A 14,801-nucleotide genomic window follows, 5' to 3' on the forward strand; every position below is an offset into this window, starting at 1 on the left:
TCTCGCTGGGGACCCGGTCGTCGGAGCCCATGTGTGCCCGGCTCTGGTGGATGTGTTGTGGGGAGACTGACGCCCTGAGACGCCTGCCATCACAGGTGGCAGCGGGCAGCGCTAAGCACTAATTCTCTCTGGAAGATGAAAATCCCATTACAGAGAGCAGCTATTTGCAGACGCGAGCTTGTCAGGCCCCGGGGAATAAAAATAACCTTTCAGTCCCGGCTGATCGCCTGTTAGTGCCTTTGAGCTCTGATTGGTGAGCTCTGGTTTAGGCAAGGACAGATTGAGAAGATTAGAAAAGCGTTTTTCCTGGGTGGGGCCAGCGTGTGGCGCAGGCTGCCCGATCTTTAGGAGTCCAAGGGTGGTTTTCCTGGCCAGCCACGTGGTGGTCCGGAAATAGGCCCTATTTCCACAAAGCTTTTCTTTTTCTTTGCCTCTTTTCAATTTCCAAGGGTCCCTGTGCTTCCTAGCAAGGAGAGTCCGGCGGTGGCTCGGTGTAGCCGTGCCGCCTGCAGATGAGTCAGGAGAGGCGAAAGCAGCCCCCTCGAGCCGGTCTGTCCTCGGGCGTCCTCCCTCCCTCCCTCCCTCACACCCAGGCGCAGCTCGCCTTCCCGCCTCTTGCTCTCCCTGCCTGGGCTCCAGACTCCCAGCTCTCCGCGGGGCTTTGGTACTACCAGAGTTTAGCTACCGAGACGCCAGCTGGTTGTTCCCAGGGCTTTTTATTATCTTGGAGCGAGTGAGACCTTCTTCTAAACTTAGCTTTTCCCAGGGCATTCTGCTTACAGCATAAGCCGTGGCCTATCAGGTTCAGCTGCAGAAAAGTTCAGCGCACATTCTGTGCATGGTAGACGACTGCGTTGAGTCAGTTTGTAATAAGGGAGGTGACTGTCCCTGGCTGCTTACGGCCTGAGGGCCTTTCTGATGTGACCTTAGCTCGGGGACACTGCTCCTTCCATTGAACGACCAAGTCAGATCTGTAAGAATTTTTTCTGCTCTGCAGAATAGAGGCACCGAGTGCTAAGTCGGGCTATCCCACGGTGCCTTGACGGCCTCCCAGAAGCTGCGCATGAAGCCTTGGTGGCCAGGCGGTCACGGCATGGTAGAGGACTCTGCTCCTGCCTGGGGGTCCCCCACGGCCCGTCTGATTCTCGGGACCATTGCATTCGGTGCGAGTGATAGAAATCGGCTGGTCGCGTTTTTAATTATACTCCTAATTGTTTCTGTTTTTGAAAGGATGTATGTCCACCTGCGCGTGGCAGAGCCGGGCGCGTGGAGAATGTGAGGCTTTGCCACCCCAGCCCTGGTCCCCCGGTGTCAGCTTCAGAGACGGCGGGATTCCCTCCTCCTGCCGCTTTCCTTCGGAGATGTTTAGTATTTATAGAAAAGCCCTGCGCCTGTGTGTTGGGGGGGGCTCTTTTTCTCCCTCTATTTTCTTTTTTTTCGGACAAATTGTAGCACTTGGTAGACACTGTACTGAGTCATGGGGTACATCACCGAGATAGGTCTGTGTCAGTGACAGCAGCGCTGCCTCCTATTCTAAGAGCTACACTGGCGCACAGTGAGTTATTTAACCAGTTCCTCGCTGGTTAACGTTTAGCTTTATTTAGCCCTATTTTCTTTTCTTTTCTCCCATTCTCCTCTTCCTCCTCCTCCTCATTATTATTATTATTATTATTATTATTATTATTATTATTGTGGTACTGGGGATTTAACTCAGAGACATTCTACCCCTGAGCTATACCGCCAGCCCTATTTTTTATTCTTTATTTTGTTTTGTTTTATGGTACTGGGGATGGAACCCAGGGGCATTCTATCTCCGAGCTACACCCCCAGCCCTATTTTTTATTCTTTATTTTGAAACAGGGTCTTATTAAGTTGTGGAGGGCCTCACTAAGTAATTGAAGCTGGCCATGAACTTGGGATCCTCCTGTCTTATCCTCCCAAGTACTGGGATTACAAGCGTGCCTGATCACACCCGGTTTTTAATTCTTTATTTTGAAATAGGGTCTCACTAAGTTGTGGAGGGCCTCACTAAGTAGCTGAAGCTGGCTGCAAAACCTGGTTCTTCCTGTCTCAGCTTCCCAAGTGCTGGGGTTACAAGCGTGCGCCACCATGCCTGGCTCCTATTTTATTTTTTATTTGAAAACGGTGTCTTACTAAGTTTCTGAGAGCCTCACTAAATTGTTGAAGCTGGCTTCGAACCTGCGATCCTCCTGTCTCAGCCTCCGCGGTACTAGGATTTCAAGTGTGCACCAACACACCTGGCTGGTCTTTTTTTTAAAGCATTTTTTATACTCTGGTTGTTGCATTGTAATTACACGTCATAGCGAGATTCGAGATGGTACATTGACACCTGCACGCAGTGCTCGGTGGACTTCCTCCACGACCACCCCGCTGCCTTCCCCGTCCATACGCAGTAGTGAGCTTGGCAGTGGTGCCTTCATGTGTGGACACAGCATTATTATTATTATTTATTTATTTATTTATTTATTTTTGTGTACTGGGAATGGAACCCAGGGACATTCTACCTCTGAGCTACACCCCCAGGCCTTATTTTTTATTCTTTATTTTGAAACCGGGTCTCTGAGTTGCAGAGGGCCTCACTAAGTAGCTGAGGCTGTCCGCGAACCGCGGTCCTCCGGGCTCAGCCTCCCGAATGCTGGGCTTGCAAGCGTGCCCACCGCGCCCGGCTACGGACACGGCATTATTTGAACTGCTTCTTCCTCAAACTTCCCCTCCCCCGCGCCCCTTCCCCAAACGCCGCCCAGTACGCTGCTGGCCTCATCTGGCCGAAGTCCCTTTAGTTCCTGTTTTTGTTCCAGCTTCCACAAAGGAGAGAAAACATACGACCCTTGACGTTCTGCGGCTGGCTGATGGCAGCATATTCTCTAGTTCCGTCCTTTTTCCTGCAAATTATGTAACATTTTTCTTCTTTATGGCTGAGTAAAATCACACTGTGTACATGCTGCATTTTTTTAACCATTCATCCGTTGATGGACACTCGGATGGGTTCCTTAACGTGGCTGTTATACACGGTGCAGCTGTAAGCATGGCATGCATGTATCTTCAGTGTTCTGACCTGAATTCCTTTGCAAAGAGCCGGGTCATATGGTGGTTCCATTGCTAGTCTTTTGAGGAATCTCCATACTAATTTGCAATCCTACCAGCAGTGGATAAGAGTTTCTGTTTCCCCATATCCTTGCCAGCATTTATCATTGAAGTACTGGGGATGGAACGCAGGGGCATTCTACCTCCACGCCACATCCCCAGCCCTATTTTTTTATTTTTTATTCTTTATTTTGAAATGGGCCTCACTGAGTAGCTGAGGCTGGCCTCGAACCACAATCCTCCTGTCTCAGCCTCCTGAATACTGGGATTACAAGTGTGCACCACCAAATCGGTTTATCCTTTTTTTCTTTGATGATTGCCATTCTAACTGGCATTAGATGAAGTGTCAAGCTAGTTTTAATTTGCATTTCCCTGATTGCTAATGATGTCAAACATTTTTTCATATATCAGTTGGCTGTTTGCATGTCTCCTTTTGAAATGTTTCCGTTCGGTTCAATTGCCTATTTTATAATTAGGTGATTGATTGATTGGTTGATACTGGGGTTGAACCCATGGGCATTCTGCCTCTGAGCTACCCCTGCCCCCTTTTTATTTTTTGTCTTTGAAACAGGATCTTTCTCAGTTACTGGAGTCTCATTGCATTGCTGAGGCTGTCCTTAAACTTGCAATCCTCCTGTCTCGGCTTCCCGAGTCCTGGGATTACAGGCATGTGCTATCCTGCCTGGCTGGTTATTTATATTTTTGATGTTAAGTTGTTCTTGTTCTTTTATACTCTAGATATTAGCCTCCTAGCATAGGATTCTGGCAAAGATTTTCTCCCAATCTCTAGGCGCTCTCGTCAGACTCTTGATTTCCTTTGCTGCACAGAAGTTTCTTAATTTGATGGCACCCATTTATTGATTCTTGTTTTATTTCCTGCGCCTTAGGGATCCTGGTAAGGAAGACCCCTAAGCCTCTATATGTTGGAGAGTTGGTCCTGTATTTTACTGTAGTCGTCGTAAAGTTTCTGGTCTGATTTCCAGGTCTTTGATCCATCCCGAGCGGCCTGTTACACAGGATGAGAGGCGGGTTTAATTTCATTCTTCTGTATGTGAACATCGAGTCTGTCTTTCCTTCTGAGTGCACGCTTCTGTGCGTGTGTACATCTGCGAGTCACCTCCTAGACGTGAAATGGCGCGTGCGAGCACCTGCGGGCCTGTGGCCCCGAGCGGCGTCCCCCGCTTGCAGCGGGCCGGTCCACGGGCTCCCTGGCAGTGCCGCCGCGTACCGAGCAGGCTTCTGAAGCGCCCCGCTCTCCCCGCAGGCTGTACCAGTCGGTGAAGCTGCTCTACACCATTGGGATCTTCTTCACCTACGCGCTGCAGTTCTATGTCCCCGCGGAGATCGTCGTCCCCTTCTTCGTGTCCCGCGCGCCCGAGCGCTGCGAGCTGCTGGTGGACCTGTCCGTGCGCACCGTCATGGTCTGCCTGACCTGTGAGTAGCGGGCGAGATCAGCGGTGTGTGGTTTGTTCTTCCCCAGAGAAATCCCAGTCCCCAGGGCCTGCGTTGAGAGAGAGAGAGAGAGAGAGAGAGAGAGAGAGAGAGAGAGAGAGAGAGAAGAGGGAGAGAGAAGAGGGGAGAGAGAGAGAGAGAGGCTGTTGCCGTGAAACCTTCCGTACTGATGGGCAGAAAGCCAGACACCCCGCTCCCCTTCAGAGTCCAGGTGCAGGCAGATGGTGACCCCACAGGTTCTGTGTCTCTAGAGACACAGGCATAAGGGCCGGTGTGTCATGAAGTGCTGCAGAGGCCTCAGTAACTCAGGGTAAAGACACACCTACCATTCCGTATGAAATCAGGTAAACATCTTAAGGAGAGCCGCTTACCCCAAGCCCACCGCCAGCCCTCAGGTCCCCTTGGCTGAAAAGGCACACGTGTTCTCCTTGTCATTCACTCTGACCCCGGATGATATATTTTGGTTTTGAAATGGTGCTTTGTTTTGGTCTGGGGTGATAACACCCATGCAGGACAGCTTTTGATGTCATTACATCTATAAAATACGCTTCTTAGAGCCGGGCATGGTGGCGCACGCTTGGAATCCCGCATTCGGGAGGCGGAGACCGGGAAATCATGGTTCGCGGACAGCCTCAGCTACTTAGGCCCTTTGCAACTCAGTGAGACCCTGTTTCAAAAATAAAAAGACAACCCGCGCTTGGGAGGCGGAGACAGGAGGATCGCGCAGCTTCGAAGCCAGCCTCGCTGGCTTAAGAGACCCTGTTTCCAAAAATAAAAAAAATAAGTCTGGGAGTGTAGCCCGGATATAGAAGGGCTTCCAGGAACCCCAGTACCACCAAAAAATAAAAAATAAATAAAATAAAATAAAATAAAAAGACAAAAAAATAGGGCTGAGAGTGTAGCTTGGAGGTACAATGCCCTTGGGTTCCATCCCCGGTACCGCAAAAAGAAAAAAGAAAAAACCGTGTGTGTGTGTGTGTGTGTGTGTGTGTGTGTGTGTGTGTGTGTATTCTACTTAGAAAATGCTCATCAATTAACCTAGATATTTGATTTATCTTTTTGTTAATTTCTCTTGTCCTGACTGTGGGACAAGAGTGTGTCTTAAAAGACAGGCTGTCACCTTATTTGCTGTTAGTTGGAAACTGATGTGAATTTAAAACAGTAAGATCTTTTGTATCTTCCATGAGTTGATAGACTATAGAACCCTGGACCAGTTGGTCTGTGATACTGTATTTAAATTTCTAGATTTGCAATTCGTTTCCAAATTAAAATTTTTGAAGCATGAATTTATGTTTAGGGCTATATTTGGCTTCTCCTCACCTTAGGTTTTGTTCTTTGGGGATAAGAAGAACCTCTTTGCTTATTAAATTGAGATTTCCCTGGAAATTTTTCTTAAATTATTCAGCCCAAGCCAGGCATGGGGATGCATGCCTGTAATCCCAGTACTTGGGAGGCCGAGACAGGAAGATAGCAGGTTCCAGACCAGCCTCAGCTACTTAGCAAGACCCTCTTTCAAAATAAAACGTAGAAAGAGTCGGATGAGTAGCTCAGAGGTAGAATGGCCTCTGGGTTCAATCTCCAGTCTCAAAAAAGGAAAAAAGAAAAGCCCAGCCCAGCCTCTGCCTTTGGAATAAAGATCAGTCGGGTGCCTTTTTAGTTGAGCAGAGTTGCATGTTTTAGAGATCAAATATATGGATGGCGTCTGTATTTTGCTGTCTGGGAAGTCGGAAACAGTCTCGCCGCTCGCCTGTTGGCAAGAGAAGGCCGAGCAGCCCTGTCCTCTCGTGACCTGCGCAGGCGGCAGCAGCCCCTGCGGTGACCCTGGCCAGGCCCCCCGCGGGTCTCACGCTCCTTGCCCCTCAAGGATGGTGGGCGGCGGCTCTGGTCCCGGTCTCTGTGTGGAAAGAACTCTCAAGAATCCCGGAGCCGAAGGCCTTTCGGAGCCTCCTGAGTCCTCTCGGTACTCTCCTGAGAAGTTCCTGCAGCATGGGCCAGCCAGGAGCAGGGTGTGGATTCACCAGTCCCTGGGGGCAACCAGGAGTCTGGCTCCTGCCTCTGGCGAGTATCTGGCCGGCCTCAGGCCCTCTCCTAGGCCCGCGAGCCAGCTGATCCCGGGCCGCGCCATTGGTGGAGGCCGAGCACGCTGGATCTTCTTTCCCAGCCGGTCGCAGGTCTCAGGCCTGCCTCCTGCCTCCAGGAGGTTCAGATGTGCGTGCTGTTTCCCTGGGTGGTCTTAGCTCTGAGCGTCGAGGAGACAGGTTCATGTTGCACAGTGGCTTCTCCTGTCAGGCCTGAGCACCCCGTGCTTGAATATAAAGGGTATTGGAAGTAAGGATGGGATCATTCAAAGATCTTACCTTCTTCCAAAGGTTCCTCTAGAAACGAAGGTCTGTCTGTGCAGGATGTGCCCCGGGCTGAGCTGGGAGCGCTGGGCGCTGCTACTGGCTCCCATTTTCTTACAAAGCAGATGTCTCCATCACACCCCACCCGCCCCGCCCCACAGGAGGCGGAGCCCCTCGCAGACCTGTCCTGGGTGCTGGACTCTCCTGGCTCTCTCCTGGCCTCCCCTCCCTTCTGCAGGATGAGCCGGAGCGTGCGGGCAGCTTTTGATCTTCAAGCACACCGGCTGCCTTCCTGTGAAAGCACACGGCTCCTGTGATCTGATGGGCTTAGCATCGCTGTCGTCCATTAAAGAAGGCGGCCTGGCAGCCCTTCACCTCCCACGTGCACCGGCTCCTCCTGCCGTCCCGGAGACTTTGCAGTGATGTGGGAATCCGAGAGGCCGAACTGGTCCCTGCTCAGATGTGCTGTGAGCTCAGCCCCCTCTGCTTCTCCCTTTGCAAGTCTTTGGCGCAGGTTGATTGACGTGTGGTTCCGGGTCTTTGGCAGGTTGACTGGCGTGTGATTCCGGGTCGTTGGCAGGTTGACTGGCGTGTGATTTCAGGTCTTTGGCAGGTTGATTGACGTGTGGTTCCGGGTCTTTGGCAGGTTGACTGGCGTGTGATTCCGGGTCTTTGGCAGGTTGACTGGCGTGTGGTTTTAGGCCTTTGACCACTTGCTTTCTGTCGCTTGCGTACATCTTATAACAGCCTGTTTTGCTGCTGCCCCTGGGTCGGTCTGCCTTTTTCCGACTTTTTCTCGGCTGCTTCGTCCTCCATCTCCGAGGAGAACAGGAGAAGGATTTAGTCCGCTTGGACTCTGACTTTCTCCCCAGCCCCCGAGGTTGCTGCGGCTGAGGCCACTTTGATGCCTGATTTGGACAATTGGAGAGGAGGGGACGCAAGCCGGCGACTCAGCAGTGCTCGTCCTGTTAGGATCTCCTAAGGGACAGTATTTGCTTCCAGCTCATGTGTTTGACAATACAGACTTAGTCCAGAGCGTCTGGAGGAGGGGGCCTGGGAGAGGCCAGCTCTGCGGGGAGCCTGGATGTGGAGGATAAATACTGCTTTTTCTGGTACAGGTACCCAGGGGCATTCTACCTCCTAGCTAAACCCCAGCCCTGTTTTATTTTCATTTTGAGACAGGGTCTTCCTAGGTTGTGAAGGTCTTGCTCAGTTGCTGAGGCTGGCCTCGAACCCGCAATCCTCTTGTCTCAGCTTCCCAAGTACTGAGATTGTGGGCCTGCGCCAGCACACCTGGCCAAGGTGCATGCTTTCTTCGGATTCCTTAAGACAGTCACCTATCTTTCGGTGATTGGTACGAGTTCCCTGTGGCAGTTGCCACGAGAGACATTGTACTTAGCTCTGAGAACTGCAGGAGTTTAGTGTTGACGGTGTAATAACGCAAACCATTTCAGTTAGAGGCCTGCCGGGGCAGGAGCGCACAGCTGTAAAACACGCCGGGCACCACGGCTCGGAGAGCGGGAAGCGCCCAGGTCCAGACAGAGCGGCTTCCCAGTACCGCCGGGTCGCACACTTCTCAGCCTGAGGCTTCCACGCAGAAGGGTAGCCTCAGCCTCATTAATTAGCTGTGACTGAGCCCCCACCCCAGGCCCTCACAGGCCTCATCCCCACTTGGCTGTGCGAAGGGGTCCGATCTCTGAGGGCTTTCTCAACTCCAACGTCCTGTGATTCTGTATGGCAGTTTTGTGCTCGATTTAAAATGTTTCAAGCTGAGGATAGTGCTGCACACCTGTGATCCCTACAGTGCTTGGGAGGCTGAGACGAGAGGATCAAGGTTCGAGGACAGCCTCAGCAGTTTCGACTTTCAAAACAGAACACATAAAAAGGGCTGTGGATGTGGCTTGGAGGTAGAATGCCCCCGAGTTTAACCCCAGGACTTATAAAAAAGAAAAAATTTTCTTTCAAAATATTGCCCTAAAAAAGGACAATTGAAGCTGGGCGTGTTGGTGCATGCTTGTAATCCCCACGCTTGGGAGGCGGAGACAGGAGGATCGCACAGGTTCGAAGCCAGCCTCGCTGGCTTAAGAGACCCTGTTTCCAAATAAAAAAGTATAAAAATAGGTCTGGGAGTGTAGCCGGAGGTAGAAGGGCTTCCAGGAACCCCAGTACCACCAACATAAATAAATAAAAGTCACCTGGTGGGTTTCACCAGCATCGATGATGGTAGGCAGCAGGGCCTCCCTGACACGGGGCCCTCAGGGTCCGCGTCCTCCCTCTGCGTAAGTCAGCTCTTTCTGATGCTGGCCCCAAGCCTCAGGCTCCAGCTCCCCGTCAGTTCCTTGTCTGAAAGTGACCGTTTGCCTCGGGGGCGTCAGCGGCTGCGAGACCCTGGTGCCAGGGCCCACCCAGGGCAGGCATTTGGTAGTGCTTTGGAGCCTCTTGGGCGCCTGTGCCAGGGTGTGCCAGGCTGTCGGCCGGCTCTGCAGGCGCTGCAGCTAAGCTCCAGCTGTGGTAGGGAGCGGGCTCTCTTCCTCTTCCTATGCTGAGGTTTGGGGCAGGCAGGGAAGAGCAGAGATGCAGGGTGTTGCCACTGTCTGCTTCCTGAGATCTCTTCCGCTCCATCTCCTCTTTCTAGAAGGCTTTGGCTCACAGGGTGACGGTTTTTCGTGCCACAGGGGTCTTTGGTGCCTATATCTTTTCCACATTGCTGTCTGCTGCCCCTGGAATTGACACCATTTGGCAGGTGGTGAACTGGGCCTGCACTTGAGCTTGGGGCTTGCTTGTGCGCACGTGGGCACCCCCTCTCCCCCTCACCGCCCTTGTGGGAGGCCCGCTGTCCATGCCTTCCCCCCAGCATTCCCCAACCTCAGCCTTTATTTAGGGGCCAGTCGAGGTATCTGGTCCAGCTAGGAGAAAATGAAGGGCTTCCTCTTTGCAACCCTGTGGTCCTGGCCCCAGGAGAAATGTTCGTCCCTTTAAAAAAAAATCTCTATTAGGAATGTTAAGCATGCTTTTGCCAGGTGTGGTGGTACCTGTAAGCCCAGTCCTGGGGAAGCCAACACATGAGGAGCACAGGTTCAAGGCCAGCCTTAGCCAGACCCTGTGTCAAAATAAAAAATAGAAAAAGGGATGGGGCATAGCTCAAGGTAGAATGCCCCTGGGCTCAATCCTCAGTACCAAAAAATAAAAATAAAAAAGGGGGAAAAAGAATATGCAGCGGGTTTTTATTGTATAGCCTTTGTAGTAAAAACAAGAGCACGTCTTTAGGTTGTTTATTAAATATGATGGAGAGGTGGATGTCCAGTCTGATTATCTGCCTCCGCACACTCTGAGCCTGTCTCCATCTAACTCTTAGCAGAGTGGAGCGTGTCTCTGCCTGCATTCAGCTCACAGCACCGCGTGCCCATATGTCTTCTGGTTAGCGTGAGGCGGGTGGGGTGCCAGGCCCTCTGGCTGGGAGGGCGGGTGTCTGACTGACTCTTAGAGGTAGCCCTGTGTTCCCGGCCCTGGGACTGTCCTCCCGGCTGCTGCCTTGAGCTGTCTCCACCCCGCGGGTCCCACGGAGCCATCACCGGCTTGCGTTGATTCCAGGCGCGGCGGGCAGAGCCGGGGAGGCCGTGCCTGTCCAGGTCCCCTGCGGTCAGCCGCTGCCGGGCATTAGGTCGTCAGCCTACAGTTTCCACCTCCAGTTTGCCTGCAGATTCAGCCCGCCAGGTTTGGGGGTGTCACCAACTCTGCTGACTTGGAGAGTCCCGAGGCGGAGGCGATGGCCATTCTCAGCCTTGAGGACAAGTTGAAAGCCTGCGCTTTCTGCGTGCGCGCCACGACTTGGGATCAGCAAAGGCTTTGATGGGGATTGCCCTTATGGCTGAGTAATGGAAGAAAGGACAGACGAAGGGCTGAGAGCCAAGCAGATCTGAGGCTCCGCGGCCTCGTGCCCGTCTGGTTATCAGGCTCTGAAGCCTCGTCCCGGTTGTGGCAAAGCAGGGCTGGCTGTGCGTGGTGTTCTCAGGAAGGCGGGCTGGGAAGCTAACCCGAGGCTCCCTGTTTTCATGGATAGGATCTTTCTGCTGACCCCCCACCTCCTGTTCGCCCTCCTCCTCCAGGAATCCTTCTGTGCTGAGTCCTCAGGCCCACGAGGCCACTGGAAGGGGCCAGGAGGTTCTGGAATTAGTCCTGGCTCTGTGGCGCCATCATCAACCTGGCTCTGCCTGTTTCCATGGGAACAGCAGTACGCCTGGGATCGCATTCCCGCATAACTAAGGCGTGTTTGTCTCCGTGACTGGACGCTTCTGCTGAATACCACTAGATGTTCTGCAGCCATCGAGTGTCCATCGTCTGCTATCCAGCATGGTGGCCACGGGTGGCTGTTGAGACTCTGAGAGGTGGCCATTGTGAGTGAGGAATTTGACCTCCTTACTTATGAGTATTTACTTACTCATTTTACACTGAGGTTTGAACCTAGAGGTTTGAACCTAGGGGGATTCCACCTTTGAGCCACACACCCATCCTTTTTTATTTCAAAATAGGGTCTCGCTAAGTTGCTGAGGCTATCCTTGAACCTCTGATCCTCCCGTCTCAACCTCCCAGTTACTGGGATTACAAGCACGTGCCAGGACTCCCCTGGCTAATTTTATTAGAGTTAAATAGCTGTCCGTGGCCCGTGGGCTCATTATTGGACGGCACAGCTTCAGGGTCCCCATGAGGCAGAAGACAAGAGCCCTGACAAGTCTTGCCAGCCACAGGCCTCTCGTCTCACTGTAGGGGCCAGCACAGTTTAAAGGTAAGGGTTTCTCCTAGAGCCTTGTCTCCACATGCCATCTGGTCCCTTTCTCAGTGCCTAGTCTAGGATGCCGCGATCGATTCAGATACTGGAGATAAAATTGTCTGCGTGGGCTGGGCTGTGAGGTCTCGCCGTCTCCCAGCAAGAGACTCCCTCAGAGCAATTCGACTCATTTTTCCTTTACAAAATGAATTTAGAACCCAAACCCCTGTGCAGGATGTAACTCCCGGAGGAATCACTGCGTGCCCAGATAAGCTCTGGATGGCGGTGCCGGGGCAGGGCCATCCAGTCGGGCCCGGCCGTGGAGCACACAGCTGACTTTGGTCCTAACACGCAGGTGATGGCTGCTCCACCCAGCAAGGAGCTCTGGGCTGTCCCATTGTACACCAGGCCTTTGCTATATACCCATCCCCCCTCTCGTGTGTGTGTGTGTGTGTGTGTGTGTGTGTGTGTGTGTGTGTGTGTAACTGGAGATTGAACCCAGGGGCATTGTACCTGCAAGCTACATCCCAGCCCTATTTTTTTTTTTTCAGTACTGGGGATGGAACCCAGGTGTACTCTTCCTCCGAACTACAACCCTAGCCCTGTCTTTTACTCTTTTTTTTGAAGCAGGGTCTCACTGAGTTGTGAAGGGCCTCGCTAAGTAGCTGAGGCTGTCCATGAACTGCAGTCCTCCAGTCTCCGCCTCCCAAATTCTGGGATTACAAGGGTGAACCACCATGCCTGGCTCTCCAGACCTATTTTTAATAAAATTTTCAAGACTTTTTAAATGGGGTCTCCCTAAGTTGCTGGCCTTGAACATGCAATCCTCCTGTCTCCATCTCCCAGGTATTGTGATTCTAGGCATGTGCCACCATGCCAGGCTTGGTACTGAAAATTGAACCCAGGGTGTTCTACCTCTGAACTACACCTATGTTATTTTTTATTTTGAAACAAGGCCTCATGAAGTTGTGGAGGGCCTTGCTAAGTTGCTGAGGCTGGCTGTGAACCTGTGGTCCTCCTGTCTCAGCCCCCCAAATGCTGGGATTACAAGCGTTGCCACCACACCCGGCCCCCACATTCCCTCCTCATCGTCCCATCTCTAACCTGTAGGAGAAGTTAGTATTTAACAAGAAAACTGGGAGGTAGAAAAGAGCCGTAACTTCCCCCAGTGTCACTCAGCTGATTAGCAGTAGAGCCAGGGTTTGAATGAAAAAAATCGAATCCCAGAGCCCATAGTCCTCCACAGACCTGTATCCTTTGCCCCTGTGGAAGGGCCAGGAGGCGGGAGCAGCGAGCTCCATGGCAACAGTGAGCCATGCGTCCATCTGACAGTATTGATGGGTGGACGTGGTACCAGTGTCTCCCTATACGGCTCCCATGCGCCTCGGGCAGCCAACCTTCCTCGCTCGCCCGCCCGGAGCTGAGTTTCATACGCACACTTTTTCTATACTGGGGATTAAATCCAGGGGCATTCCGCCTCTGAGCCACATCCTTGGCTCTATTTAATTTTCATTTTGAAACAGGGTCTTGCTAAGTTGCTGAGGCTGGCCTGAAACCTGGACGCTCCGGTCCCAGCCTCCACACACTGGGGTGACAGGCGCGTGCCGACGGCCTCTAATGGGCGTGTGCTCTCTCTGCCCCGCAGGTGTCCTGGCCATCCTCATCCCCCGCCTGGACCTGGTCATCTCGCTGGTGGGCTCCGTGAGCAGCAGTGCGCTGGCCCTCATCATCCCGCCCCTGCTGGAGATCAGCACCTACTGCTCCGAGGGCCTGAGCCCCCTCACCATCGCCAAGGACGTCCTCATCAGCGTCCTGGGCTTCGTGGGCTTCGTGGTGGGGACCTACCAGTCCCTGTCCGAGCTGATCCAGCCCAGCAGCACCCCCAGCTCCACCAATTCCACCAGCACCTTCATATAGCCATCCAGGGGCCTTCTCTGCACCTGCCCACCCGCCCTGGGGTCCCCGGGACCTGTCCCCAGGGCCTAGGCGTGCTCCAGCTCTGGGGAGAGGCGGGGTCGCTGTCTGGGTACTCCTCTACCTGCACCGGGTACTGTGGGCCAGTGAGGGGGGTGGGCAGCAGACCCACGGGTGGTACCGCTGGCGACAGCCCCGTTGCTGCTCATTTGTACTTATTTAAACCCAAAACTTTGCACCTCTTCCCCCGCCGGGCCTCCTCCCCTCGCACCCCAAGGAGCCCTGTGGCACAGCTCACTTTATTTAAAAATCTTAGTCCGATGTACTTTCCTGGGCCAGGCCTAGATTGATTAAGCGGGAACTTTCCTCTTTAGAAAGCCTGGCCTCTTTCTTCTCTCCTCCAGAATTGCACTTCAGTACTCAATTGCACTTACCTACTCAAGTCTCTGGAGGGGACGTTTGCATCTGCTGACTAGTTTAAAACCAGCCCCCAAAGCTGGAGTTTTCTAACTGTGCTCTCTGGCTTGCAGCGACCTCTGGGCCGCACCTTCCGTCTCTGAGTCCCTCCCTGTGACTCGGTCTCCTCTCCCTCCCTCTCTCCTCTTTCTCTTCTCTCTTTCTTCTCTCTTCTCTCTTTTCTCTCTCTCTCTCTCTCCTCTCTCTCTCTGCTTTCGCTCTTAAAAGATACCAAGTGCTGCCAACACTGAAAATATTTATATTTTATTTAAGATTAGGTGTTTGGGTTTGGACTCTGACTCTAGATCCGGGCTTATTGTGAATCGCTTCTTCCCAGCAAACTTTTTCTTGGCTCCTGCTGACAGGGAGGTCGCTCCGGGAAGCCTCTGTCCCTAGACGAGCCCCAGAGGCGGGAAGCAGGATGGTCCGTGTGAGCCACGGGGCGGCCCGACAGGCGTCCTCCGGGGTCAGCTCGATGCCGTGCAGAGCATCACGGGGACCCTGCCCCGGGCTCGTCCACAGCTGCTTCCTGCACTGGGCCGCGGCGCGCGGAAGGGATGGCTGTGTTCAGTGGCCGTCCCGTGTGCAGGAAGGGGGCCGCTCTTGCCACTTGGGGGCCATTGCTCATGGTCTCCCACCAAGCCCCTAGAATTGGCCACCTCTGACGCGGCACTATGCCAGGGCCCGGGCACCGACAGTCCTGGGGGAGAGGGTGGAGGTGGTGCCCGCCCCGAGCTGGCCCTCGAACCAGTGAACACTAACTGTGA

General features: G+C 53.1%; 1 protein-coding gene across 1 annotated transcript in view; it reads left to right on the forward strand.

Moving 5' to 3' along the window:
• The window catches only part of SLC36A1 (solute carrier family 36 member 1), a gene marked incomplete at both ends in the record, with an annotated part of 28,051 nt that extends 14,470 nt beyond the window's left edge, over positions 1-13,581 (forward strand). Inside the window, 2 exons of the mRNA XM_080699118.1 lie at positions 4,370-4,539; positions 13,310-13,581. Of these exons, the coding sequence (XP_080555244.1) occupies positions 4,370-4,539; positions 13,310-13,581 (442 nt within the window). The remainder of the gene's footprint in view (positions 1-4,369; positions 4,540-13,309) is intronic.
• Between the last annotated feature and the right edge of the window lie 1,220 nt (positions 13,582-14,801).

This window comes from Muscardinus avellanarius, assembly GCF_963383645.1.
Source record: "Muscardinus avellanarius genome assembly, chromosome: 7".
NCBI lineage: Eukaryota > Metazoa > Chordata > Mammalia > Rodentia > Gliridae > Muscardinus > Muscardinus avellanarius.